The 24,061-nt window shown below is 58.5% G+C and overlaps 9 protein-coding genes across 9 annotated transcripts; 5 read left to right on the forward strand and 4 right to left on the reverse strand.

Annotated features, from left to right (window-relative positions):
• Nucleotides 1–496: 496 nt before the first annotated feature.
• Nucleotides 497–1,054, forward strand: PSEUBRA_005563 (Cytochrome b5-like heme/steroid binding domain protein; the record flags this gene model as incomplete). Its single annotated transcript, XM_016438984.1, has 4 exons — nt 497–522; nt 592–719; nt 789–925; nt 1,004–1,054. 4 exons carry the CDS (start codon nt 497–499, stop codon nt 1,052–1,054), a joined length of 342 nt encoding a protein of 113 aa, XP_016290283.1.
• A 67-nt stretch (nt 1,055–1,121) lies between these two features.
• Nucleotides 1,122–1,859, reverse strand: PSEUBRA_005564 (Pyridoxamine 5'-phosphate oxidase-like, FMN-binding domain protein; the record flags this gene model as incomplete). The annotated part of the gene is made up of 1 exon (XM_016439002.1): nt 1,122–1,859. One exon carries the CDS (start codon nt 1,857–1,859, stop codon nt 1,122–1,124), a length of 738 nt encoding a protein of 245 aa, XP_016290284.1.
• Nucleotides 1,860–2,401: 542 nt separating this feature from the next.
• On the reverse strand, nt 2,402–3,523 carry PSEUBRA_005565 (uncharacterized protein; the record flags this gene model as incomplete). The annotated part of the gene is made up of 1 exon (XM_016438993.1): nt 2,402–3,523. One exon carries the CDS (start codon nt 3,521–3,523, stop codon nt 2,402–2,404), a length of 1,122 nt encoding a protein of 373 aa, XP_016290285.1.
• Nucleotides 3,524–4,426: 903 nt separating this feature from the next.
• On the forward strand, nt 4,427–6,202 carry PSEUBRA_005566 (Amidohydrolase 3; the record flags this gene model as incomplete). The annotated part of the gene is made up of 1 exon (XM_016438974.1): nt 4,427–6,202. The coding sequence occupies one exon, from the start codon at nt 4,427–4,429 to the stop codon at nt 6,200–6,202; it is 1,776 nt and encodes a 591-aa protein (XP_016290286.1).
• A 2,603-nt stretch (nt 6,203–8,805) lies between these two features.
• On the forward strand, nt 8,806–9,315 carry PSEUBRA_005567 (uncharacterized protein; the record flags this gene model as incomplete). The annotated part of the gene is made up of 1 exon (XM_059465560.1): nt 8,806–9,315. The coding sequence occupies one exon, from the start codon at nt 8,806–8,808 to the stop codon at nt 9,313–9,315; it is 510 nt and encodes a 169-aa protein (XP_059321652.1).
• Nucleotides 9,316–9,410: 95 nt separating this feature from the next.
• On the reverse strand, nt 9,411–11,501 carry PSEUBRA_005568 (Vacuolar protein sorting protein 36, GLUE domain protein; the record flags this gene model as incomplete). The annotated part of the gene is made up of 1 exon (XM_059465561.1): nt 9,411–11,501. The coding sequence occupies one exon, from the start codon at nt 11,499–11,501 to the stop codon at nt 9,411–9,413; it is 2,091 nt and encodes a 696-aa protein (XP_059320394.1).
• Nucleotides 11,502–12,457: 956 nt separating this feature from the next.
• PSEUBRA_005569 (CLU domain protein) lies at nt 12,458–16,717 on the forward strand (the record flags this gene model as incomplete). The annotated part of the gene is made up of 1 exon (XM_016438969.1): nt 12,458–16,717. The coding sequence occupies one exon, from the start codon at nt 12,458–12,460 to the stop codon at nt 16,715–16,717; it is 4,260 nt and encodes a 1,419-aa protein (XP_016290288.1).
• A 1,824-nt stretch (nt 16,718–18,541) lies between these two features.
• PSEUBRA_005570 (Hydroxymethylglutaryl-CoA reductase, class I/II) lies at nt 18,542–22,975 on the forward strand (the record flags this gene model as incomplete). Its single annotated transcript, XM_016438970.1, has 1 exon — nt 18,542–22,975. One exon carries the CDS (start codon nt 18,542–18,544, stop codon nt 22,973–22,975), a length of 4,434 nt encoding a protein of 1,477 aa, XP_016290289.1.
• Nucleotides 22,976–23,052: 77 nt separating this feature from the next.
• Nucleotides 23,053–23,730, reverse strand: PSEUBRA_005571 (PITH domain protein; the record flags this gene model as incomplete). The annotated part of the gene is made up of 1 exon (XM_016438996.1): nt 23,053–23,730. One exon carries the CDS (start codon nt 23,728–23,730, stop codon nt 23,053–23,055), a length of 678 nt encoding a protein of 225 aa, XP_016290290.1.
• Between the last annotated feature and the right edge of the window lie 331 nt (nt 23,731–24,061).

Genomic DNA, 24,061 nt, shown 5'->3' on the forward strand with positions numbered 1-24,061 from the left:
GTGTGTGATTGTCGTGTGACTTGCGTCTGGCCTACTTCCAAGAAGTGTTTGTGACTTAGATCCGAATCAAATGCCGAGTGGATTGCTGGGTGTGTTGCGGCTCGATAGTGATGATGAGAGAAAGTGATGGCAGATGTCGCTGGACAGAGATGATCAGCAGAAAGTACGTCAGAAGGGATGCAGATGCAGAAGCACAAAGCTTCTCAGCAACGAAGAATTTTCGACTGCTTTCCGCACGGCAAATTGAGAGCGCCGGGGAGCATCGATTTCCTCCAGGCCTTTGGAGCTCGGTCTAACAGCTCACGGTCTGGCGCCTTGATATTCGTGATTGCCTCCTTTGCTCCGCGGCCGTCTGTCGTGATTTTGTGGAGATTTAGCGCTTTCATGAGCCTGTCGAAGGGTGGGGAGCTGCGCTCTGGCCATCGGCCCCTCTCGACAGTATCCACACGCCACCATCACCACTCATCAACGCCTAATCACGCAGCGCTACACAAAGATGGAGCCATCGACCAAGCCTACTCAGTAAGTGTTGGGATGCCTGACGGGTCGTAAGCAGGACTGGCAAACTGACCGCCTCTTTCTCGTTCGCAGCCCACCCAAGGACGACCCGATCTCCGTCGAGGAGCTCAAGCAGTACGACGGCACCGACGCCTCCAAGCCCGTCTACGTCGCTGTCAAGGGCACCATCTTCGACGTTTCGCCCAAGCGCGAGATGTACGGTACGTTTCTCACCACCTTGATCAACCCTAGTCTGGGACGAACTCGCTGACCTTTGGACTTTCGTGCAGAACCGGGCAAGGGCTACCACATCTTTGCCGGCAAGGACGGCTCGCGCGGACTCGGCATGTCGTCGCTCAAGCCCGAGGACGCTGTTCCGGACTACAGCACTCTTGATGATAAGCAGCTCAAGGTGCTGGATGACTGGGTATGTCGGTTGGTCCCAAAATTTGCCCTCTCTATCAAACACTCTACTGACCATTCCGTACACTTGCGCAACAAACAGCACTCGTACTACACAAAGCGCTACAACATCGTCGGCAAGGTGGCTCAGTAGGACACTCCAATACATCACATTGTATCACTATGCTTTGGGTCTACGATTGTATTGCTCATGAGAGAGATCAGGGAGCAAGTCTGTCGATGGTCCACGTATCCTCGCTTGCGCTCTTTCCACTGTCCAGACTCCTCGTATACCTGAATCGATCGTGCAGCCTGTTCGGCCTTCCGCACCAGAACTCCACTTCGTCTGGAACGATCCTGTATCCACCCCAGAACTCCGGTAGTGGCACGTCTATCTTCTCGTCGCCCTCCCACTTCTTGCCTTCGTCCAACCCTGCTGCACCGGGGACGCCAAACCTGTCCTCCACGTCGTGCACCTTCTTCTCCAACGTCTGGCGATCGGGGATCGTGGTGGACTGAGGACTTGCCCAAGCGCCAATTCGACTGCCCAATGGACGGGAGTCATGATACGCCTTACTCTCTTCTTTGCTCAACTTCTCCACTTTTCCGCAGACCCGCACCGATCGAGACAGCTCCTTCCAGTAGAACGCCAACGATGCATACGGATGACCCTCCAGCTCCCGTCCCTTTCTTGAGGAGTAATTCGAGAAGAACAAAAACCCTCGCTCGTCCACCTGCTTCAGCAGCACGACGCGGGAACTGGGTCGTGCGATACCGTTGGCGAGAGAGACCGTGGAGATCGTCATCGCCTCAGGCTCCGGCACCCCGTGCTCGTTGGCGTGTTTGAACCACGTATTGAACTGCACGATGGGGGAGGCGGAGAGGTCGGACCGTTCGAGACCGGTGGTGCGATACTGGTTGTGCGATGTGATCGCTGTTTTGTGCGGTGTTGCGTCCATCGTGCGCGATGTAGTGGTGAAGGTCGAAGTGGTGGGAAGAATCGTGCGGTTTGGGAGGAGCGACGTGAGCGAAAGAAGTTGGTTGCGGGGCTTGACGGCTCTTCTTGCTGTCGAGAGCATGAACGCTTGCCTCTCAAAAATGGTGGAAAGATCAGTGGAAAGTTGATGGTGGGTCGTCAACAGTGGAAAGATGTCTTACCCAATCTCGACCAGGTGACTCCAAAAGGTGCTCGTGCGCCGAAATTGTCCAGACAACCTTAATTTCAGCTTTGATTTCCTCCACCTCCTCGCTGCTCGGTGTGACTGTGCAGATTTCAATGTCAATACGATGTCCAGCAGCTCAAGACAAGGTGGCGGTGCCTTAACGATCACGGACAGTGACTTCCGTATGGATAGATGCTTGATGCAAAATTGGTTTGAACAGTACAAATGAAGCGAACAGCCGTGACAGAGTTGTGCGGAACGAGGTGAGAAGGGCGATGCAAAGAGCCTCAGGAACTGACTGGATCATTTGCAGCGATGTTTGCCAATACGACGACGCATCAGATCCTCGGCGTGTCATCGTCGTGCGAGTCGCGGGCAAAGCTCCTTCTCTTGGCGTCCGGGTCATCATCGAGCCTAATGGTCACCTGCGAGTCTTTCGCCGCATCGTTCTGCCTCAGGTCGCGGTCTCTGCTCGTACTTGGCCGACCCTGCGCTCCGCTGTAACCGTAGGTCGGGCTGGTTACTGGACTTTTGCGGTCGTCGTCAAAGTCGCCCTGCATGTCGCCGCGCGAGTAGCCTGGCAGATCGCGATTCTCAGGCGGGGGACCGGCGGGAGCGCTGTAGGGACCAGCACCGTACGGCGCCGGAGGGTAGGTGTATGCTTGCGACTGCGACTGCGGATCGTACGGCGCCGAGTTGTACTGGTTCCCATACTGTGCGCTGGGCGGCTGCTGATTGTTGCGTCGCTGCCACCAGCCAAAGTTGGACTCGCGCACCCGGACCGAGTTGGGATCGCGCAACTGACGAACAAAGGCGAAGCTGAACATGACGAATGGAATACCGAGCACGATGGTGACGACGAGCCAGACGATCTCCCACGTCGAGTCGTACTTCCACGAGCTGTTGCAGTAATTGGTGGCGTCCGCAGCCGACATGACAGTGTTGCTGGATCCGCTGCCGAAGCCGAACCAGCCGAAGCCGGAGGAGGGAGCGACAGCGCCCGTGTTGCGCGTGATGCAGTCGCTGATGATGCGCGTCTTGAACATGTAGTGGCCGGCGATGTTGATCACCTCGCATGCAATCACCAAGACGAAGCCTGGCACGGTGAGCTTGGAGTAGAGAGTGGCGAGACTGAGGTTGGTCTTGAGCGCACCGACAAAGCCGATGACCTCTACAACAGCAACGGCCATGAGCAGCGCGCCGGTGAGAATGTCAAAGATCTTCATGGTGGCATTGTTGCCAGAGCTGCCGACATCCTTGAAGTTGGAGATGGAGACGAGAAGCAGGTAGAGGAAGGTGCAGAACGTCGTGACGAGCAGCACGGGACGCAGCGAGTACGGGTAGACCTTGCCGATGACATTAGCGTAGGCAGGAGGCGGACCGGACGGCGGAGGAGCTCTCCTTTGTGTGTAGGTTGGCAGGTAGTTGAGCTCCGGCACCTGCTCGTCTCGGGACGGCATCTTGACAGGAGTTCGGATGCCAGTAGGCAGGGATCTTCTAGGTTGGCAAGAAGGCCAGCGTCTCGAAAGGGTCGTCCTTGGCTGCTAGTTGAGCTCGGCGGTGCGGTTTGAAGGCGGGCACCGTTACTGTGAATGATGGAAAGGATGGTTAAGGTGGCGCGAAAGAAGATGACGAGCAGTGTGATAGATGGACCTCGAGAAGGTTCTAAGACGGGTCCACTGTCGAAAGATTGTCACTGTGCAGCATGGGCTGTGCACTTTTCCTTGCTGAGCCTGCCGGTCTGAGGGTGAGTGGCTGCCGCCTTCCCGTGTCTTGGCTCTGCCGTGTGACGCTGCGCCGTCTGTTCGGCTATGAAATTTCCTTCCGATGTTAGAGTTGTGAAAGCAGCCTTCTCAATCAAATCTCTGCTAAGTCTAACAACTTGCAGCTGTGCAAAAAATCTGAGATAGGCATTGCCGCGCTTAGCGCTATCCGCAGCATAGCGACTGACTGAACAATTGTGCTTGCAGGCCGCGGCATGGCGCTCTGGTGTGAACGGCAAGAGACCCTTGATTCTTGCGGTTGCCAAACGAGGTGTTGGCTGCGCAGATAGCGGCCTAGACGAGCTCACCTGCACGGTCTTGCTTCGCGCTTCGATTGTGTGGAACGTCGGGGTCCTCTGATGAGCAGATGGAGCTTCGAACGCACATGGAACGCACACGAAGAAAGCCCTTTGGCGCCAACGGCGCTTAGTTATGCACCACCTCCCTCGACCCACATTGCCCACCGAGTTAGGCGACCGTCCTCGCCTTGCCGGCCTCATGGCGAATGGACTGCCGCCCATATAAGGGCATGGGAAGCGCTTGAGCTTCGCACTCGCTGTCCTCCTCTCTTGGCCCACGTCGTCCCTTCCCACCTCAGGTATGACGGTACAGCTCTTCAAGAACGCGCTCTTCTTCACGGCGCAAGCCGAGGAGCTTGACGCTGCATCCTTGCTCAAGCAAGACTACTCGGACCATTCCGCTATCGCCAACAGGTTCGCAGAATGCATCGTAGCGCAGGACGGCAAGCTCGCGTACGTAGGCGACGTCGCCGGCATCCCTGCAGAGCTCAAGTCGAAAGCAAAGCAGGTCGATCTCGGCGGCGGCAAGCTCGTCGTTCCTGGCTTCATCGATGCACACACGCATCTGCTCAACTTCGGTCAGTCCCTCGACAAGGTCGACGTCGGCAAGTGCAAGAACCTCGAGCAGATTCAGGCAAAGATCAAGGAGGCGGCAGAGGCCAAGCCGGATGCACCTAGGATCTTGGCAGCGGTGTGGATGCAGAACAGCACCGACGGCAAAGCGCTCGCTTCGTGGATCGACGAGGTGGTACCAGACCGACCGGTGTACATCGAGTCGTTCGACTTGCACTCGCACTGGTGCAACACCAAGGCGCTCGAAGAGCTAGGCATCACCGACGATACGCCGAACCCGGAAGGTGGAGAGATTGTGCGCGATCCCGCGACCGGCAAGGCTTCGGGTCTGTTGCTGGAGATGGCCAACATTCTCTACGTCTGGCCGAAGCTGGCCAACCTAGCAACAAAAGAGGAGCAGGAAGCCGCCTTCATGCGGGCTTCTGAGTCGTACCACGAAAGCGGCTTCACCGGCGGAATCGATATGGCGCTCGACCCGCTCTCGCTCGACTGCATCCTGCGTATCAAGGCCAAGATGAAGGGCAAGCTGCCCATCCGAGTCGCGGCGCACTGGCTCGTCCGACCCGAGACCGAGCTCGATGCATGCATCGAGCAGGTCAAACACGCCCACGAGCTGAGCCAGAAGCACAAGGACGAATGGTTCCGCATCGTCGGCATCAAGCTCGTGTGCGACGGCGTCATCGACAGCTGCACCGCCGCGCTCAAGGAGCCCTACTACAACAAGACCAACGCCGACGTCATGTGGCCCCTGCCTCTGCTCTCCTCGGTCGTACAGTATGCCGACTCGGTCGACCTGCAAGTGGCCATCCACGCGATTGGAGACATGGCGGTCCACACGGCTGTCGAGGCCATCGCCACGCTCGGCGAGAAGCTGGCTGCGAAAGGTCTTTCGATCCGCGACCGTCGCCACCGCATTGAGCACCTTGAGCTTACCGACCCCAAAGACGTCGAGAAGCTCGGCAGGCTCGGCATCACCGCTAGCATCCAGGGCGTCCACTGCGATCCCAGCATCATGGAAGGGTGGTGCAAGATGCTCGGCGACAACTACAACGAAGGGCGGTGCTCGAGAGCTTTTGCGTTCCGCGAATTTGTCGAGGCAGGGGCACCCATCGCGCTCGGCTCGGATGCGCCCACCGCTCACCACTGGATTCTGCCCAACCTGTACACTGCCGTCACAAGACGATCGGGGAGAGAGCCGGAGCTCGAGGGAAGGACAACGCCGCAGTTTGCGCTGCCGCTAGCGATGGCCGTAGCAGCAGCGACGTATGGGGCCGCGCACAGCTGCAAGGCCGAGGGCTGGTCAGGCACGCTCGAGACGGGCAAGAGCGCTGACTTTGTGGTGCTCGACACTGACCTCTTCAAGGAGCACGGGGAGGGAGACAAGGAACAGACGATCCTCAAGACCAAGATCCTGCAAACCTGGCTACAGGGAGAGAAGGTATACCAGAGGCCAGCGGAGGGCGTCAAGAAGGCGAAGAGTGGGGCGAGTTGCACGCTGCTCTGAACGCTCAGTTTCGGGAATACATTGCATTGACTGACATTGTAGATCGTGTGAGCGTGACCGTGTGACAAGTTTCGGATTTATTGAGAGGTGATGAACCCGGAGAGGGACCCGTCGATCCCTCGAGCATGGCTCACGTGAACCAGGACCGCCAGCGGCCCGCAGCGAGATGAAGTTTCTCTCACTGCTTCTTCGACCCATCATTGAGAGCTGAAGTGTCATTTGGGTCAAAACCGCTCGCGAGGAGGGTGGGCAAGATCCCGCTGTCGCCTGCAACGACTTGAGCTGTGCCAGCGTCCGGGAGCTGACTCGGATAGATGTCCTCGATAGGCTCTGGGATGGGAGCACCGAGGACCAGGCTCACCGCGGCTAGCAGCAGAGCTGTGGAGACGGGACCGACAACGTGCTGGAACTTCATAGTAAAAAAGCTTGAGGGCGAAAAGGTTGATGTGAGGTTGTGTGAGATCGAGCGGGGCTCCGACAGATTGCAGATGAGGTCGGCTGACACTGGACTCGCTTTGCTGCGGTGAAGCGTTTGTCGAAGACGAGGATAGAGTGGATGTTGCCACTTTGAGAAGAGCTTAAAGCGCGTAAATAAGTGCAAGTCCCTGGATGGTGGACTCGTGGATTTGTGCGAAGATGTGTAAGGGTATGGCCGAGGAAGAACTGGGGAAAAGGCAATGCTTGGCAGATTGATGGTGGTGGAAGAGCCGACTTGGCATCAAAACGAGCCTGTATATGTACCTTTTGGCCATGATGTTGCGCATGTATCGTCGAGGTCAGGCTCGTCCTTCTCCGAAGCACGACCGTTGCAGCACCGACAGCTCTTGAGGCCTTCTTTCCGGCTCGTTATCGTCGGAAACAATTGGTCCGATACCGCGCCGATGAACAATGTTCGTTGCCGTTGGAGCCCACCCGAGTGGAGCCAATAGCAGAAGCGGCAGCCGATTCCGAATGTATGCTGAGCAGTGTGCCCACAGTCGTATTCTTGCTGCAGTGCGTCGCAAATAGGGGCAATGCTTCCGACGGAACGGCATGTGACTTCGAGGGGGACCATGGACATTGTCTCGAGATGAGATCGGCGTCCCATTCAAGGTTTGGCTTGACCGTTGTCAGCGTGCCATGACGCCATTACCCACGTTGGTCGGCGCCATGGCCGAAGAAAATACGCGTTGCTATGATGCAAGCCATCTGCACACAAATGAAGCAGTGGCCAAGTGCATCAGATGAAGCTCGGATGAGGTGGTTGTCACCGATCAACTTCTCCAGATGCGCTGCCAACAGACCTAGAAGTATTGGTACCACATGGAGCCTTTCCAAAAGCTGCAGAAGAAAGCTGAAGCACCCTTCACACGCCAAGACGATGTCTCACGACACAGTCTCGTTGTCAGCCACGTCGACACGCGTGACAATGGAAGGCACGCCTCGGGGCGAATAAAGGCCGTGTGGTCCTCGTCGCCACACTTGGCGGCCCGAAAAATACCCCATTCGGCTGACGACGACCGAAACAGCCGATCCTTGCCCTTCTCAAGGCCGGAGTGACGTCAGTTCAAGCGGCCTCTGGACGAGCCTCCTTCATACTCTTGCTTATCATCTCTTCGGTCTTCGCTCGTTGCTGTATTTTGAGCCGGAGCTGCTTTTGGCTCGCCCGGATGGAGAATCCTGCGCAAGAACAGGTCAATGTCCCGCAACCGGTGAAGCGGTCCGCCGTCGTTGGCTTTGTCATGGCTTCATTTCGACCGTCCCCACCTGCTCGCCTGAGCAAAATTCAAAGCGCGAGAATGCGCTGCGAACCTCGGCTATCTACCCTGTCCCGAGTGAATAGCCAGGCGATGCCAGCCGGTGTTGTCCCCGACAACGCCATCGCCGATAAAGTGGTTGCTGTCTCTTGATCAGCTTGAACAGTGCCATCGGACTCGGCTTCGGGCCTGATGGACATCCCGTTCTGCCCGAAGCTGAGGCGAGAATCGTATCTAGGCACTGCTCGCACCTGTGCAGAACACGCAACGACACAGCGCCGACAAATGCTTGAATCGTGGATTGTTGCGCACAACAAAGCAGGCCAAGCGGCGCTATCTGACACGCCGAGGCCATCAAAGCTTTTACAAAGTCGACTTGACCTGCTCTAGTGTCGAGACAAAAATCTTTATCCGAGTGACTACAAAAAACGAGCTGTCAAGATGCTCATCACAGACTGGCGCGCACGTGCTCACCGGAAGAGCGAGGTGTCACCGGTCTCATCACCACGATCGCCACTTGTCCGCTGCGTCGACACGAGTCAATTCGAATCGCTGAGGCAACCTTTTGAATCACAGAACGCTTTGCGGGTATCCGCTTCGCTGAGCATCAAGCTTTCATGGACTGTGTCACGTAGATCACAAAGCATTGAAGACCGCCACACAGCTGTGACTGTCTCGGCTCAAATGCGGTTCCGCGCCCGCTCAACTGCTCCATAGAAGCTCTCAGCGCTTGCATAAATACTAGCGTCCGTGACTTCGCCTTCCTTCTCCCCCACAACCACCAAGCTGCTCGGTACCAATCACCTTGATCAGCAAATCGCTCATCTTCACAACAATCTCACTTCAAAGATCTTGACATCTTCTACGATGACCGACGCAGCCACCACTCCCTCCACCGCTACCGTTGCCGCTGAGCGCAACATCGCCTCTCTGCCCACGCCAAAGCCCGCGGGACAGGGGGAGCATTCTGAGGTCACGACACAGTCATCTTCTCCCAGCAACAAGCGGATCAACGCTTCAGTCCCTACTTCTGCCGTTGAACGCATTCGGAATGGCAAAAAACGTCCTCGCACCTCTGCAGAAGGAGGCGAACTCAAGCTGAGCGAGAGAGAACTGTTGATCATGTACAGGCTTCCCCTAGCCCTCTTGGAGTGTCTTGTGGATCTCGCTTATGGCAAAGTCCCTCGCAGAAGGATGTATGACAACCTCATGGAGGAGTTGGTCATGGTCTGCGGGAGACGGCAAATCGGAGATATGCTCGCCAACCTGCTTACCTGCGGCCGCGACCTCGACGTCGTGGACGAATGCTCCGAGGACGTCCTCGATACTCTCGCGGAGGAACTTTACGACAGGGTGAGCCTGCCTACACTTGACTGACATCTGAAGGCCTTTCTCTGACAGACATTTATGGTCCTGCTGTTGATTGCTACAGTTCTGAGACGACATCTGTGCCTGGCCTTGACGATTCGTAGCTACACTCTCGAGAAGTGGTTGACGAACCATCTCGTGCCATTCGGTCCGCCCTCGTCCCGCACCACCATCCCGGTTTTGCTTTCGATCATATCCATCATCTCGTTGATCAGCAAAATCGGCACGTCCTCCTTCTCGGCAATCTCAAGAATCGACGCGCCCGCACCCCAGGGCGACAAATTGTCTCCATAGCTCGCCTCTTCCGGCTTCGCTGACGGTTCCGCAACCCCTGTATTCCCTCTTCCATCCGAAATTCTCAACGACTGCGCCTGTTCAATACGCTTCATCTTGTGTTCCCACTCAAGCGTGTCCAAGAAGTGGAGGATGCGCGAGGCGAAGGCATCGTCGCTGTACCTGGGCGTGTGGAGCACCGAGAGGCCCGAACGGAAGGTCTTGATGCGCACCGAGGGGGATGTGATGTCTGGCAAGAAGGCTGCTGCGGAGCGTAAAGCTTGTGGCGGGACGAGCGCTACACCGCGTGCTCGGTTCCAGACGCACCAGACCTCGTCGAGTCCGACCAAGCCGCGACCTTTGAGCTCGTCATCTGAGATGCGAGGTAATGTGTCGCTGCTTTTGCCCTTGGCTGCGATCTTGCCTGCACCCATCAAGCCGGCCGCTCGACCTCCGGTACCAAGCAGCAATCCAGCCAGCTCGCGCGCCAGCTCACGATGATACTCGTCCTGATCGCGAGCCATATCCTCCGTGATAGCCGGAGCTGGAAGACCGAGCTGGACCAGCGAAGACCGAATCAACGTCGCAGCTTCCTGGTCCGGTAGTGGCGCGGCGTCCGGCAGACCAGCCTCCCTCGCCGCCGCCGCCGCCTGCTCCTGCTTTGTCAACTTCGCATTGAGCGCTTCGGCAAATTCGACCATCTGCTTAGCCTTGCGCATGAGCGCTTCGAGGTCCTTGAGCGCGCCGTGCATGTCGTCGTTCTGCGCGCGACTGGTGGAATCGACCGAAGACAAGATTCCGTCGATACCGACACGTTTGAGCGCGGCCGATCGACCGTCCAGGTCCACCATGCCTGCGGCGACGCGCACTGCCCGGCTGTCGCTGCTCGATGCACCGTTGCTTTTTGTGTTGCTGGCCCAGGATCTGGACTTGAGCGTGGATTTGAGCAGGTTGTAGAAGGCTTTGTCGCCGCCTTTGCGGAAGCTGAGTTTGACCGAGTCGGTGGGTGGCGGCAGCGATATCGAGGCTGGGGTGGAGGATCGGCTAGGGGCGGTACTGGCTCGAAGGGAAAGTGCGTCCACATCGACGCTTTTGCGTAATGGTGTGCCAGGAGCTGTTTGCGACGAGGTGGTGGATGCTGTTGTGGAAGCCTCTTCTTGCTGCCAGCTACGGCCAAGGTTGGAGCCGCACATCTCGCACTTGGCCATCGAAGGGTGGTTGAGGAAGGTGCAGATATCGCATGCCAGGCCGTCCTTCTTGTCTGCTGCCGGTTGCGTGACTTGGTTCTCCGGGGGCTTCGATATTGACGGTGCCTTGCTCGGGATCGAAAAGGGATCTGGCCTGGTTGTGTCGGGTGCACGTTCGGGTAAAGTCAAGCGTTTCGGTGTGGGACGAGCTGGCTCCTTTGTCACTCCACAAAGCTCGCATATTGATCTATTTGCTCCATTGCTGAAGCCACAAATGGCGCACACCCAGTTCGATCCTCCTGCATCCGCTGGTGTCGAGTCGGCTGCAGATGCATTGATCCTCCAATCTCGACTTGATGTCTTGCTTAGTGAGGTTGAGTCTGTCTGTGAGGCCAGCGGACTCGGGCGTCGCTGCAGTCGTGATGGTTCGCTGTCGCCGTCCGGCTGAGCGAGTGTGAGAGTGATCTTCGGGCTGCTCTTGAGGAAACCCGCATAATACTCGCTCTGCTTGACGAGCGAGAGCTCCAAGCTGCAGGAATATCGATGTGGCTCTAGGTCATCGATATAGAGCAGACGATGGGATGTCAAGTAGACGGTGCCATTGTTCTGATGGAGAGTCTTCTCCTTGCCGTCGTAGAGACCGATGCTGTCTTGCAAGCTGACGACCTCTTCATCGTGAAAGAGGAGCGCGCCGATGGACGAGTTGCTGGCATCGATCTGCTTGAAGCGGTCCATGCCATGCAGAGGAGTCTCAACCAGCGAGAGAGGTTCGACGCGCGAACGACGATGCGATGCTGACGCTGACTTCGTTGAGGATCGTCGCTAAGGTGAGAAGTGATCCTATGATATCTCGGCGAGCGTAGCAGTCAAGGGTCCAACGCTTGGTTCTCGCCTGCATCGACGTGGGCCGGACGAAGGCCTGTGCGAGATGGAAAACTGCACAAGGCGATTCATTCTGCGGCCTAACAACTTGCCTTTGAGCTAAAACAAATGAGGTCACGCGGCTTTCTCAGCCAGACCCTGAAGGAGCCGTTCGGAAGGCACCGGTTAGACTCTTCGAGGCTGTCCAGCTTTTGCTTGCTGTCGTCGAGGCTGGCAGTTCAACACTGCAATTGCTTCCTCTCGGTAGGAATCAAGTCCACTACGCGCTCGCCTGTCTGTCTCGACTAGGCGCATACCAACAACGAGGCCGAAGCGCAATGCTGCGGGAAACGCTGATTTCCTAAGCATGAGTTAGGCGGCGGTGCGCCGTTTTATGCAAGCCAAAGCGGAAAAGCGCAAAAAAAAGTGTTGGTTCTGAGAAGAAAGGGCGAGAAGAAACGCTCGAGTGAGTCTCTGGCGCCGATCTTTTCACCGGCCCGCTGCTCACCGCTCAGCAAGCTTTGAAGCTCTCGTCTGACCAATCCGCACTCGACCTTCTTTTGGCGGTCAGAGCTCCCACTCATTTCGACCTTGGTTCATACTTGGTCCGCATCTTCCGCAGCTCCGTCTTTTGCTTTCAACTCCATCCCACCTCAGTTGTCCCAGCTCTCTTCTCGGAACGACTTCCATCCCTTCGTCGACACCCAAACCTGGAACCCCGCACCCGACGAACAGCAAGCATACAAAGAGCTTGGTGGATCGGCAGGAGTCTTTTCCAGCTTGGACGTTTCCTCCACCTGGTCACGCCATAGACCGCCTTCTCCTACGACATGGCTCAGGAGCAGCAACCCGAGGCAGTCACCCAGGCGCCCGCGCTTGATGGCGCCGAGGCAGCAGAGATCGACGAGTCGCTACAGCCTTTCGAGATCAACCTCTACCTCCCCAGGCGTCCTCTCATCCCTTCGGCCGCTGCTTCCGCACATGGTCTTCCCGAAACACCATCGCCGCTCAAGGTCGCCGTCACTCCGCAAGAGACGCTCAACGACCTCCGCATCACCATCACGGATAGCCCAGAGGGATACTGGCTAGGCGCGTACTGCTTCCGCAAGCCCCTGGCTGGAGCCAAACCGGCTGCCAAGGGATCCAAGGTGCAGCTGGGCGAGCGTGTACCGGAATGGACCGAGCTTCGCGAGATCTTCGAAGGCGTTCCCAAGGACAAGCGCGAGCTCCACGTCACCCACGTCGCCTTCAACGAGGCTGATGCCCGTGCACATGTCCAGCGTCTCCGCGATCTCCTCAACGGTGGTGCTGCTGATCCCTGCGCCATTGGCATCGACGCTGCTCTCAGCGTACAGGACGCCGTCAGAAACCCGCAAGAATGGCAACAGGATGCGGCTCGCCAGAACGCAAATGGTCGTCCCGCTGCCAAGAAGGGTGCCAACGATGCCGCCGAGCAGTCGCAAGCGTCAGAGCTCCCTCTGGTCGATTGGGCTGGCTGGCCTGCCGTAACATCGGTTGACCTCATTCCCGAAGTCGCCCGACGACCTCGCCAGCTCCCCATCTGCCTTCGTCAGCTGTCGCTCGCATCCTGGAACCCTCCGCCGCAGCACCTCAAGCTCAACGGTCATCTGCTTTATCTTCAGGTGGGCACCCTCGAGGGCGAAGTCATCTTTGTCACCGCTTCCACCCACGGCTTCTACGTCAACCGTTCTTCTGGCGCTCGGTTTGATCCCTCGCCCCGCCCAGCTGGCCAGGACTTTGCCTCTTGCTCCCTCTTCGACCTGCTCTGCGGCTTCTCTCCGCTCTTCCTTTCCACCTTCGCGAAGCTTTTCAACGACCCGCTCTCCTCCCGCGACTACTTCTCCGCGGTCCCGCTCACCAACGCCCTGCCTGCCTTCCCCTGGCTCGTGCGTAACCACAATCACAGCGCCGATCCGCTTCGCTCGCAGTCCGCTTTCCTCTTGACCGGCGCCACCTCTGCCGACACTCTCGAAGGCACCAGGGACTGGAACGATGAGCTGCAGTCGGCTCGAGAGCTGCCCCGCACCACGCTTCCTGAGCGACTCGTGCGCGATCGCGTGCTCAACCGTATCCACTCGGAGTTCACCTTGGCGGCGGCTCGCGCCATCCCCAGGGTCGCTGCTGGCGAGGTGCAGGCCATGAACCCCATGGACAAGCGCGACGCACAGATGTTCATCGTCAACAACCTCTTCATCTCCAAGGGCGCGGACGGTGTCGACCTTTATCCGCATATGGGCGGTGACGAGGCGGCCCACGTAGCTGTCGGCAAGGACATTCAGGGAGTCAAGACGCTCAACAGCCTCGACATCAACGGACTCTGTCTCCTCGGCACCATCGTTGTCGACTGGAAGGGCGAGCGATGGGTCGCACAAAGCGTCGTGCCCGGTCTCTTCCGCAGGCGAGAGGACGCTGACGAGCAGCTCGAGGCCGGCGAGTCGCAAGCACAGGATGCAGAGAAGGCCCCCGAGGCCGATGCCGACAAGAAGACGGCAGAGTCCAAGGACGGCAAGCCCGTCAAGAGCGACCTGAATGACGACACGCAGGTCGTCTACGGCGGTGTCGAAGGCCCCGAAGTCATCCGCGACAACGCCGCCTTCCACAAGCTCTTCAACCAAGTGGCTCAAACGCTTCATCTCAACGAACACGACGTCGAAGATGCTAACGGCAAGAAGCACTCGCTTTGGCTCAGCGTCGACTCGAAGGGTCTTAGAGGCGCTGACGGCCGCAGATATGTGCTCGATCTGGCCCGACTCAACCCTGTCGACATCAACTGGCTCGAAAACGATATCACTGGAGCTACTCTCGGCGGCCAAGAGGCTTCGAGCGAACAAGCAAGCTACCCTCACCGCATGACCTTGCTCCGCCCTGAGCTGCTCGAGATCTACTGGGACAGCGAGTTCCGCACATGGGCCCGTGCCAAGCTCGCCGCTCGTCAGGAGGCCAAGGCCGTCAAGGATGCCGAAGCCAAGGAAACTGCGGCCAAGGAGGACGGTGACAAGGAAGAAGCCGCCGAAACCGAAGAAGAGCCTGAACGCCTCGACACATCCGAATTCAAGTTGACCTTCAACCCCGACGCCTTTGTCGAGTTCAAGGTAGCCGATGCATCCGCCGAGGACGGCTCCAAGGTCATCAGCCCCATCACGGACGAGTCGGATGCCAGCATTGCAGCTGTGCGACAGGTGTCGGACTTCTTGCGCAAGGTTGCCATTCCCCGCTTCGTCACCGACGTCGCCGCTGGTCTCTTCACTGCTACCGACGGTGGTGCTCTGAGTCGGCAGATGCACTCTCGTGGTATCAACATTCGCTACCTCGGCTACGTCGCCCGTCTCTGCACCGCGGAAGCCAAGCAGGAGCTGGACCAGGACCTCCTCAAGAAGGCGGGTCCAGGTCACGAGGGCTTCCTCAACGTGTTCCGTCTCACCGTGCTGCAGGAGATGGTGCTGCGAGCAAGCAAGCGCATCCTTCGCAGCCTCATTCGCGATGTCGAGCAGGTCGACGTCGCTGCCTGCGTCTCGCACTTCCTCAACTGCCTCGTCGGTAACAAAATCAACGCCAGTCCAGAAGCTCGCCTGACTCCTTCGCCGCTTTCGGACAACGCCGAGGCTGAATGGACCAAGCTCACGCCTGAGAAGCTCAGGGAGCAGATCACAGGTGAGATCCGCAAGCGCTTCCGCTTCGAGCTGCCTGGCTCCTTCTTTGACCAGGAGCTGCGACGCGCCCAACTTCTTCGAGAGGTGGCTTTGCGCACTGGTATCCAGCTCAAGCTGCAGGACTATGTGCTGGAAGGCAAGCTCGCCGAGGTTGACAGCACAGTCTCGGATGACTCGCACAGCGAGGCGCAGCCCAACGGTCAATCGGCCGGAAAGAAGAACAAGAACAAAAAGAAGGGCGGCAACGAGCAGCAAAACGGTGCCAAGAAGACGAACGGTGTCGCCGCCGTTGCAGCCGACAAGAAGGTGTCCAAGCAGGCTCGCACTACCAGCTTTGAGCCCGAGGACGTCCTCAACCTGGTGCCCATAGTCAAGGACTCGACACCCAAGAGCAGCCTCGCCGAAGAGGCCTTCGAGGCCGGCAGGATCTCAATCAGCCGTGGCGACCGCGATCTTGGTCTGGAGCTGCTGCTGGAAGGTGTCAACTTCCACGAGCAGGTGTACGGTCTGGTTCACCCCGAACTCGCGCGATGCTATGCGCTGTTTGGTACCATCGTGCACCATCTCGCCGGTGTCGTCGCCATGGAGCGCGCCGAGTTGATCAACCAGGCCAAGTCGGAGAACAAGGAGATCACCGAGGCCGACCTGCCCGTCGCTAACGAGCACCTGACCATGGCCAACGCGGTGCGCTACCAGCGACAGGCGGTGACGGTGTCGGAGCGCACGCTGGGCATCGACCACCCGGAGACACTGAGCCAGTACATGAACCTGGCCGTGCTCGAGCGGTCTGCGGGCAACCTGCGCGAGTCGCTTCTCTGCCAGCGCCGTGTGCTCGAGCTGCATAGCCTGCTGTATGGCGAGGAGCACCCGGACTGCATCAATGCGCTGTCCAACATTGCGCTGACGCTGCAGAACTCGCGCCTTTTCGAGCCGAGTCTGCGGGTCTACCGCTCGGCGCACGAGTTGGCGCTGAGGCTGTTTGGCGCCGACAGCATCCACACTGCCAACCTGGCGCACGAGTTGAGTCAGGCGTACACGCTCGCCGGCGACCTCAAGACGGCGCTGGCGGTGGAGAAGGAGGCGTGGCGCGTGTTTGAGGCGCGACTGGGCAAGGAGGATGCGCAGACCAAGGAGAGCGAGGCGTTCTGTTCGAGCCTGGCTGCGAGCGCGGTGCGGGTGGCCAAGTTGGAGAAGGAGGCGAGCGCTCGTCAAGCTCGACTGGGCGGCACAGGTCTCGCCAATGGTCGTCGGGTCAACGGTGCTACGGCTGCACCTGGAGCCATTGCCGGTGCTGCACCAACGGCTGCTGCAGGGGCGAACCAGAACAAGTCGCTTGACGAGATTGTCAAGTTCATCCAGGGCGGTGCGAACGGCACCCCTACCGGCAAGAACAAGAGCAAGGGCAAGGGTCGGAAGTAGTCGAAGTCCGTTACAAAACCAAGCATATCTTCATACACACAAAACCTTCTTGTTCCAAGATGGACCTCATTCAAAAGCAATTGCACCACCGCTTCATTCTTACACTCACGCTTGTGTGTCCAAACAAGTCGATGTGTGCCCGACTGAGGGATAGAAAGCAGAAAGCATGACGCGTTGACACAAGAGCCAGCAAAGACGCTAGAGTGCGGAAGGATGGTAGAGTGCGGTGTAGCGACATGCGGGATTAGTGTGGCCTGACAAGCTCTATCGAGGCTGCGGCCCAAGCTTGACACTCAGCGTGACGTGCGGTTCTGGACAGAGCAAACACGCCACAATCGCTCGGCTTCTTGGATACCCGGTCATGCGACTAGAGCAGGGGCCTGCTTGAGCTTGGACCGACCAGCGTACCTAGCGGGGCTAGCCTCGAAGGTCGATAGATGTGCCGGTGGTGAGCTCACGATCCTGTTCAGAGCGGCATCACCGGCCATGTGAGACAAGACATCGAGGAAATTGGCTTTGACCTCCCTGCCATGCTGACAGAGACCGATAACCGATCCTGCAGCAACAAGAGACGGTTGCAACCCGACTGCTGTGTGCTGTGCTGTGCTGTGCAAGCGCACTTTCGGGGCGAACGATTTGACGCTGGAAATAGATTTGGTTGCGGCTGTGTCTGGAACAGGAACGAACAAGCAAGCCATGCTCAGTCTCTGCTTGTCAACTGAGGATCAGGCTATCCAACCGCACAGTCGAAAATGGCCCCACTTCAGCTCGCTCATCTGCCACGCGAACGCGCCTCGTTGCTTCGACACGTAACGCAAAGCGAGCCAAAGAAATCTTCCACAGCACACCGCAGTACCGTCGTTTTTTGGGGGATTTTCTGGTCAGAGCGCGTCGGTCCAATTGTCCCCCGTCTCTGGAAGGAACAACGTCAGCCGATTATCAATTAGATGTGTGTGCAGCAGCGCAGCCGGTGACCAGTCTACAGTAGGGCCAGTAAAAAAAAATCTATTCTGAAATCTTCTTTTTCCATTTTGTGCTTGGCTGCTGCCTCGAGAGTTTTGCTCGTCAGGCCATGGTGAATTGATTGGACGTGAGTGCAGTACGCCGCCTCGACAAGAGCAGCAGCAGCAGTAAGAAAGACCGCTGCCAGTCGACGATCCTCTTTTTGGGCCCTTGTTCTTGAGTCTGAGCGTGTGCGTGTGGTCTTGGCTCCTTCTCCTTCTGGCTTGGGAAGAGAGAGAGCGTGTGTGTGTCTCTTATGCCCTGTCAAATTCGTCACGCCCACTCTGTGATTTGATGACCTGCACTTGACACCACTTGGCCGTGTTCCCTTTGATCTCTCCCCTCGTCACCGTCAACCCTCTGTCAAGCAGGCAAACATCTTTCGTCGTCCTTCGCCACATCCGTGTGGATCATCCAAGGCCTGCCTGCCTGATCTTGCCCTCCTTTCGTCTTCTTCGCCCAAGCACCGTTCATTTTCAAGATAGGACCGGCTCAACTCCGTCCTTCTTCTTCTTCGTGCAGCCGCATTCGTTTGCTGGCTCTGCTTCCTTCACCGCCTTCTCAACTTGGCTTGAATCATTCATCGCATCCCCTTTGGCGCACGTTTTCTCGACTTCTAGCCGCATCACGGCTATCGGAGCATCATCGACGGGACGGTCTTCATCGACAAAGTTCTTAGCACCCGAACGGACTCTTCAATCGGCTCTCTCTTGTAAATCTTTGGCACTCGATCGACCACCACGGCACGTCGCCGCACTCCTGCGTCTTGACTGATCACTATCGCCGCATTGCATCTTCATTGCTAGCAAGCAAGGCGCCACCATGTCGACCTCCTCTACCTCCTCGTATAGCAGCGGCACTTCGTCCATGGGCATCTCGGCACAGCCTCTGTCCTTGCCCAAGGTCATGCTCCGACGTCTGGCCAGGGCGGCATCGCAGAACCCCATCGAGGTCATCGTCACCATCTTCATCATCGTCACGCTCGCCTACTTCCAGCTTCTGCATGCCGTGACACACTCCAACTTCTTCGAGCCCATCTCGATCGAAGCCACCAGCCTCGCCTCCAGCTCATCCTCTTCTGGCCTCTTCAGGTGGGCCGGCGCTGGCAGCAAGAAAGCGTCCGTCACTCCATCAGCACCCATCACCTCGTCGCTCAGCTCCGATGCCGACACCGTGTACATCCGCAAAGCTGGCAAGGGCACCAACTGGCAGCCACTCAGCCAGCTCCTCGGCAAGAACGGCGTAGAGGATGCTGCCGCGCTCCTCGACTCGTCGGCGCAGACCTTCTTTGTCGAGCCTGTCCTCCTCACAGGCGCACGAGAGTCGTACATGACCTCGCAGATCCAGGACTCGCTGCTCCCCTCGCTTTCCAGCAATCTGGCCGGCAGCCTCGTCAGCTCCGACGCCCGTGCGGTATTGGTCGAGGACCCAGAGTCCAAGCACTCGGCCTACGTCTTTGGCAAGGCTTTCGCCGACACTGCTGACCGTACCGCTGTTGCGACCGACGCCGATCCTCGCAACACCTTCCTCAGCAAAGTCGTCGACTCCAACTTCCTCTCCAGATCGCTCTCCCAGGCCATTCGCTCCGTCTCACGACCTGCCTCTGTCGCCAAAGCGCCGGCTGCCGAGCTTGAACAGCTCTACGACGGCCTTCAGATCGTGCCTCTGGTCCCGGACAGCGAGTTCAACCCGTACGCGCCCAACAACCTCAAGGGCAAGCGCGGCGCTCTCAACAACAATGAAGAAATCCAACGCATTCGATGGATGGCCTATGCTGTCAAGGCGCTCGTCATTCGCTTCTGGGCTCTGCTCAAGAAGGCCGACTCGGCGGACATCTTTGTCATGCTCTCGGCCTACATCCTCATGCACGGCACCTTTGTCAACCTCTTCCTCTCGATGCGCAAGTTTGGCAGCAACTTCTGGCTCGGCGCTTCGGTCTTGATGTCGTCCGTCTTTGCCTTCCTTCTGGCCATCACCTTTGCCTCGTTGCTTGGCGTCACTGTCGACCCCATCTGTCTGTCCGAAGCGCTGCCCTTCTTGGTCATCTTGGTCGGATTCGAGAAGCCGTACCTGCTCACCCGCGCCATCTTCACGCACCCCGAGATCATCTCGTCCGCCAACTCGCTCACCAACAGGGAGCGCTCCGAGCTCATTCTCAGCAACCTCGACCAAGCCGCCAAGCCCGAAATCGGTCAGCTCGGCAAGACGCCTCCTGGTGCCGCCAACGGTACCACGGCGGCCATGTCGCGCGAGGAGTCCTTTGTTCGTGCTCTCACCGAGCGACTCAAGAACGAGGACAGCCTGCACTGGGCAGAGCCTACACCGATGCCTGCTCACGAGATTGTTGTCTCTGCCGTCAACCGCGTTGGTGTCCCCATCATTCGTGACTACTTTATCGAGATCGCCGTCATGGCCGTCGGAGCCACCAGCGGTGTCAGCGGCCTTCGCGAGTTCTGCCAGCTGGCCGCTCTCATTCTGCTCTTCGACTGCATCTTCCTGTTTGCGTTCTACGTCTCGATCCTCACCGTCATGGTCGAGGTCCACCGCATCAAGGTCAAACGTGGCGTTCGCAAACCCAAGGTCAGCGCAGAACTCAACCTGGACTCCGACTCGGCCCCCGCCAGCCCCGTCTCGGACAGCTCGAGCTCGCGGGATGGCAGCCCGACACCCGCCAGCCGACCTCTCTGGAAGAAAGTGCTTCAAGCTGTCGTTGGCTCGGCTCCCTTTGAGAAGCGTCGCAAATCCGAAAGTCCTCTCGGCCGCCTCAAGTTGCTTCTGATCACCTCGTTCCTCGTCCTGCACTCTTTCAACCTGATCTCGACGCTCACCCGACAGTCCGCCATCACGCGTCACCACGCCACGTACGAGCCATCGCCCTACCAGATCGTCGCCGAGCAGTCACCCATCTTCACTCCTTCCAAGGTCGTTGCTCCCCTCCTGGCCCAGCTTCAGCGAACGCTGCCTGCCGACGTCGACCTTGTGGCCCGCATCTCTGAGCCTGTCATCCTCGTTCTGCTCGAGACCAACGAGGCCGTCTCTTCGACTCGCAGCACCCTCGCCAATGCCGCTCTCAACGCTTCCGGTGTCTACGCCCAGATCACGTCTTCGGGTGTGCGTCCTGTGCCTGTCGGCCGTGGCAGCTCGTCGCTTGCCGTGCTCGACAGCCTCATGAGCGGATGGACCGTCATCGTCGGCGACCCGGTCATCAGCAAGTGGATGTCGCTGGCGCTCGGCATCAGCATCTTCCTCAACGCCTACCTGCTCAAGGGCATTGCTACCGGCAACGCAGCACTGTCGGAAGGCAACGCAGCAGGCGCCGCCGCCTATGCTGCCGCTCGATTCATCGGCGCTCACCTCGACAGCGAAGCCAGAGCCATCGAGGAACACGGCGAACGCAAGCGCAGGAGATGGAGCGTGCGCGGGGAGAATGGCAAGCCCAATGTTCAAGCTCCCGTTCGCGGTAAGAGCGCAGATGGCATCTCGGAGTACCACAATCGCCTCGCTCAGATGTCGGCCGCCAAGGCCGCCGCACCTCTGTCCAAGCTGGCGAACGAATCCGACAAGGTCGCGTCTAAGGATGCTCCGGCCAAGGACGCTGGGGTCAACGCCGTTCCTGCTGACGCTATCCAGCCCGACGCTCTGGAGGCCATCAAGAAGCCGGATGTGGCGCCCAGCTCGGACGGTGACGGCGCCGCCACCACTCCCAACCAGCGCGGTCAGAATGTTCGTCTGCAGGAGGCTACTTTTGTTGGGCCTGACGGCAAGGAGGTCGTCCGCCCTCTGGAAGAGCTGATTGAGATTTACGCCGGCGGTGCTGGTGTCTTCTTCCTCAGCGACGAGGAGGTCATTGCCCTCAGCCAGAACGGAAAGATCGCTGCGTATGCATTGGAAAAGGTGCTGCAGGACAACGAGCGGGCCGTGCGTGTTCGACGTGCGCTCGTCTCGCGTGCTTCTTCGACCAAGACGCTCGAGAGCTCGCTGCTGCCCCACCGCGACTACGACTACGCCAAGGTGATGGGTGCTTGCTGCGAGAACGTGGTTGGCTTTATGCCTCTCCCCGTCGGTATCGCGGGCCCGCTCAACATTGACGGACAGATCATGCCCATCCCCATGGCTACCACCGAGGGCACCCTGGTCGCATCGACATCTCGAGGTTGCAAGGCTCTCAACGCCGGTGGCGGAGTGACGACCGTCTTGACCCAGGATGCGATGACTCGTGGCCCTGCGCTCGAATTTCCCAGTGTCGTGCAGGCCGCCAAGGCCAAGCGCTGGATCGACTCGCAAGAGGGTGCTTCCACCATCAAAGCAGCGTTCGACTCGACTTCGCGATTCGCCCGTCTCTCCTCGCTGCGCTGTGTGCTGGCCGGGCGTACGCTCTACGTCCGCTTTGCCACCTCCACCGGCGACGCTATGGGCATGAACATGATCTCGAAGGGTGTCGAAAAGGCGCTCGGATTGATGATGGACACGCACTTCCCGGACATGAAGGTGCTCTCGCTCTCGGGCAACTACTGCACAGACAAGAAGCCAGCGGCGATCAACTGGATTGAGGGCCGAGGCAAGAGTGTCGTCGCCGAAGCCGTCGTGCCAGGCAGCGTGGTCAAGTCGGTGCTCAAGTGCAATGTGCGCGATTTGGTCAACCTCAACAACAAGAAGAACCTCATCGGCTCGGCTATGGCCGGCTCGATCGGTGGCTTCAACGCGCACGCTGCCAACATTCTCACCGCCATCTACTTGGCAACGGGACAAGATCCAGCGCAGAACGTCGAGTCGTCCAACTGCATCACGCTGATGGAGGCCGTCAATGACGACCAAGACCTTCTGGTGACGGTGTCGATGCCGAGTATCGAGGTGGGCACTGTGGGTGGCGGAACGATCTTGCCACCGCAGCGATCGATGCTCGAGATGATGGGCATTGCAGGAGCCCACCAGACGACACCAGGAGCCAATGCGCAACGGCTGGCGCGCATCATTGCGGCATCAGTCATGGCGGGTGAGCTTTCGCTTATGGGCGCGCTGTGTGCAGGACACTTGATCCAGGCGCACATGAAGCACAATCGATCCGTGCCTTCCACACCAGGCACCATGACCCCCTTGCCCCGCCCGGAGACGCCCAAGCACTTTGCCGCATCCATGACACCGCTCGTCGCGCCATCCGTGCAGCCGTCGACGCGCGGCTCGCCCACCGGCACGCGCACCATGTCGATGACCAACCTCTCCATCCCCGCCTCGGACAGCACCGGTCGACTCACATAGAACCTCTTAGACACCAGGAACGGATGCTCTGCGCACACACACTTTTGTAACAGTCATACATGCTTATTCTTTTGCCGTTAGTGACCGAAACCGTGCGTGGAAGCGAGGCTGTCCGTCCCGACTTTGGAATGGTCCTTGAGCTGGGGGGCGCTTTCGTAGACGATGTTTTGGGGTGCACCGCGGGTGTAGCCGGACGATTTGCCTTTGAAGCCGAGGAATGCGAGGCCGGTTTGGTCGCGACCGATGCTCGACTCGATGAACAACGTGATGCTGTCCGTGTTGGCCCATTTGACGGGTTGGAGTGGGAAGGATATCACGTCCTTTGTATCGGTTATCGTCGGAATGCTCTCCAGCGTTGTCGTGACCTTGGCGGGGGGTAAGGAGGAGATGTCGTCAAAGTTGAGTGCGGATTCCGGGAGGTTCTTGTAGAGCTTGATGCAGGACGGGGTGAGATCGGCCTCGCTCGATGGTCTGAACAACAGGGTGGTGAGCTTGACCGAGGAAGTGAAAGGGATGTGAAGGATCAACTGGTCGTCGGCGTCCGAGATGCAGGATGGCTCAGCGTCAAGACGTCGATCCCACGTCTTGATGATGGCCGCCCCAGAACCGGGCGTCGACTCGTTGAGGGTGAGAACACGATCCCGATCGATCGAGGTAAAGAGCAGATCCTGATCCCCAGCATCAGGTGCGACGTGCGAGTCGTCATCGTGATGCGAGTGCCCACAGGGACCGCTGTGCGAGTGAGGATGCGACATGCTGCGGTGGACAATGTGCAGGAGGAAGTGTGCGCTGGTGGTGGAGAAGCAACGAGGGTTCGGATGTCGGATGTAAATTTTGGGCCCGAGCTGTCAAGAACAATGCGGCGCTGCATGACATCACTACGCTCCACCTTCGGCAGCCGCGCGGCTCGCAACAGAGCATGCTCACCCTCGACTCGGTGCTGCTCATGTTGTCGATACCGATAGCATACCAGACACGTGCATACATAGCAGATGGCGATGGTGTAACAAGTGTAAAGGGCAACGATCTTCGGGACAGAAAGATGGACCAGCTGAGCTTCGTAGTTGACCCCTTGTTTTACCGGAG

Source organism: Kalmanozyma brasiliensis, assembly GCF_000497045.1.
Source record: "Kalmanozyma brasiliensis GHG001 unplaced genomic scaffold PSEUBRA_SCAF6, whole genome shotgun sequence".
Taxonomy (NCBI): Eukaryota; Fungi; Basidiomycota; class Ustilaginomycetes; order Ustilaginales; genus Kalmanozyma; species Kalmanozyma brasiliensis.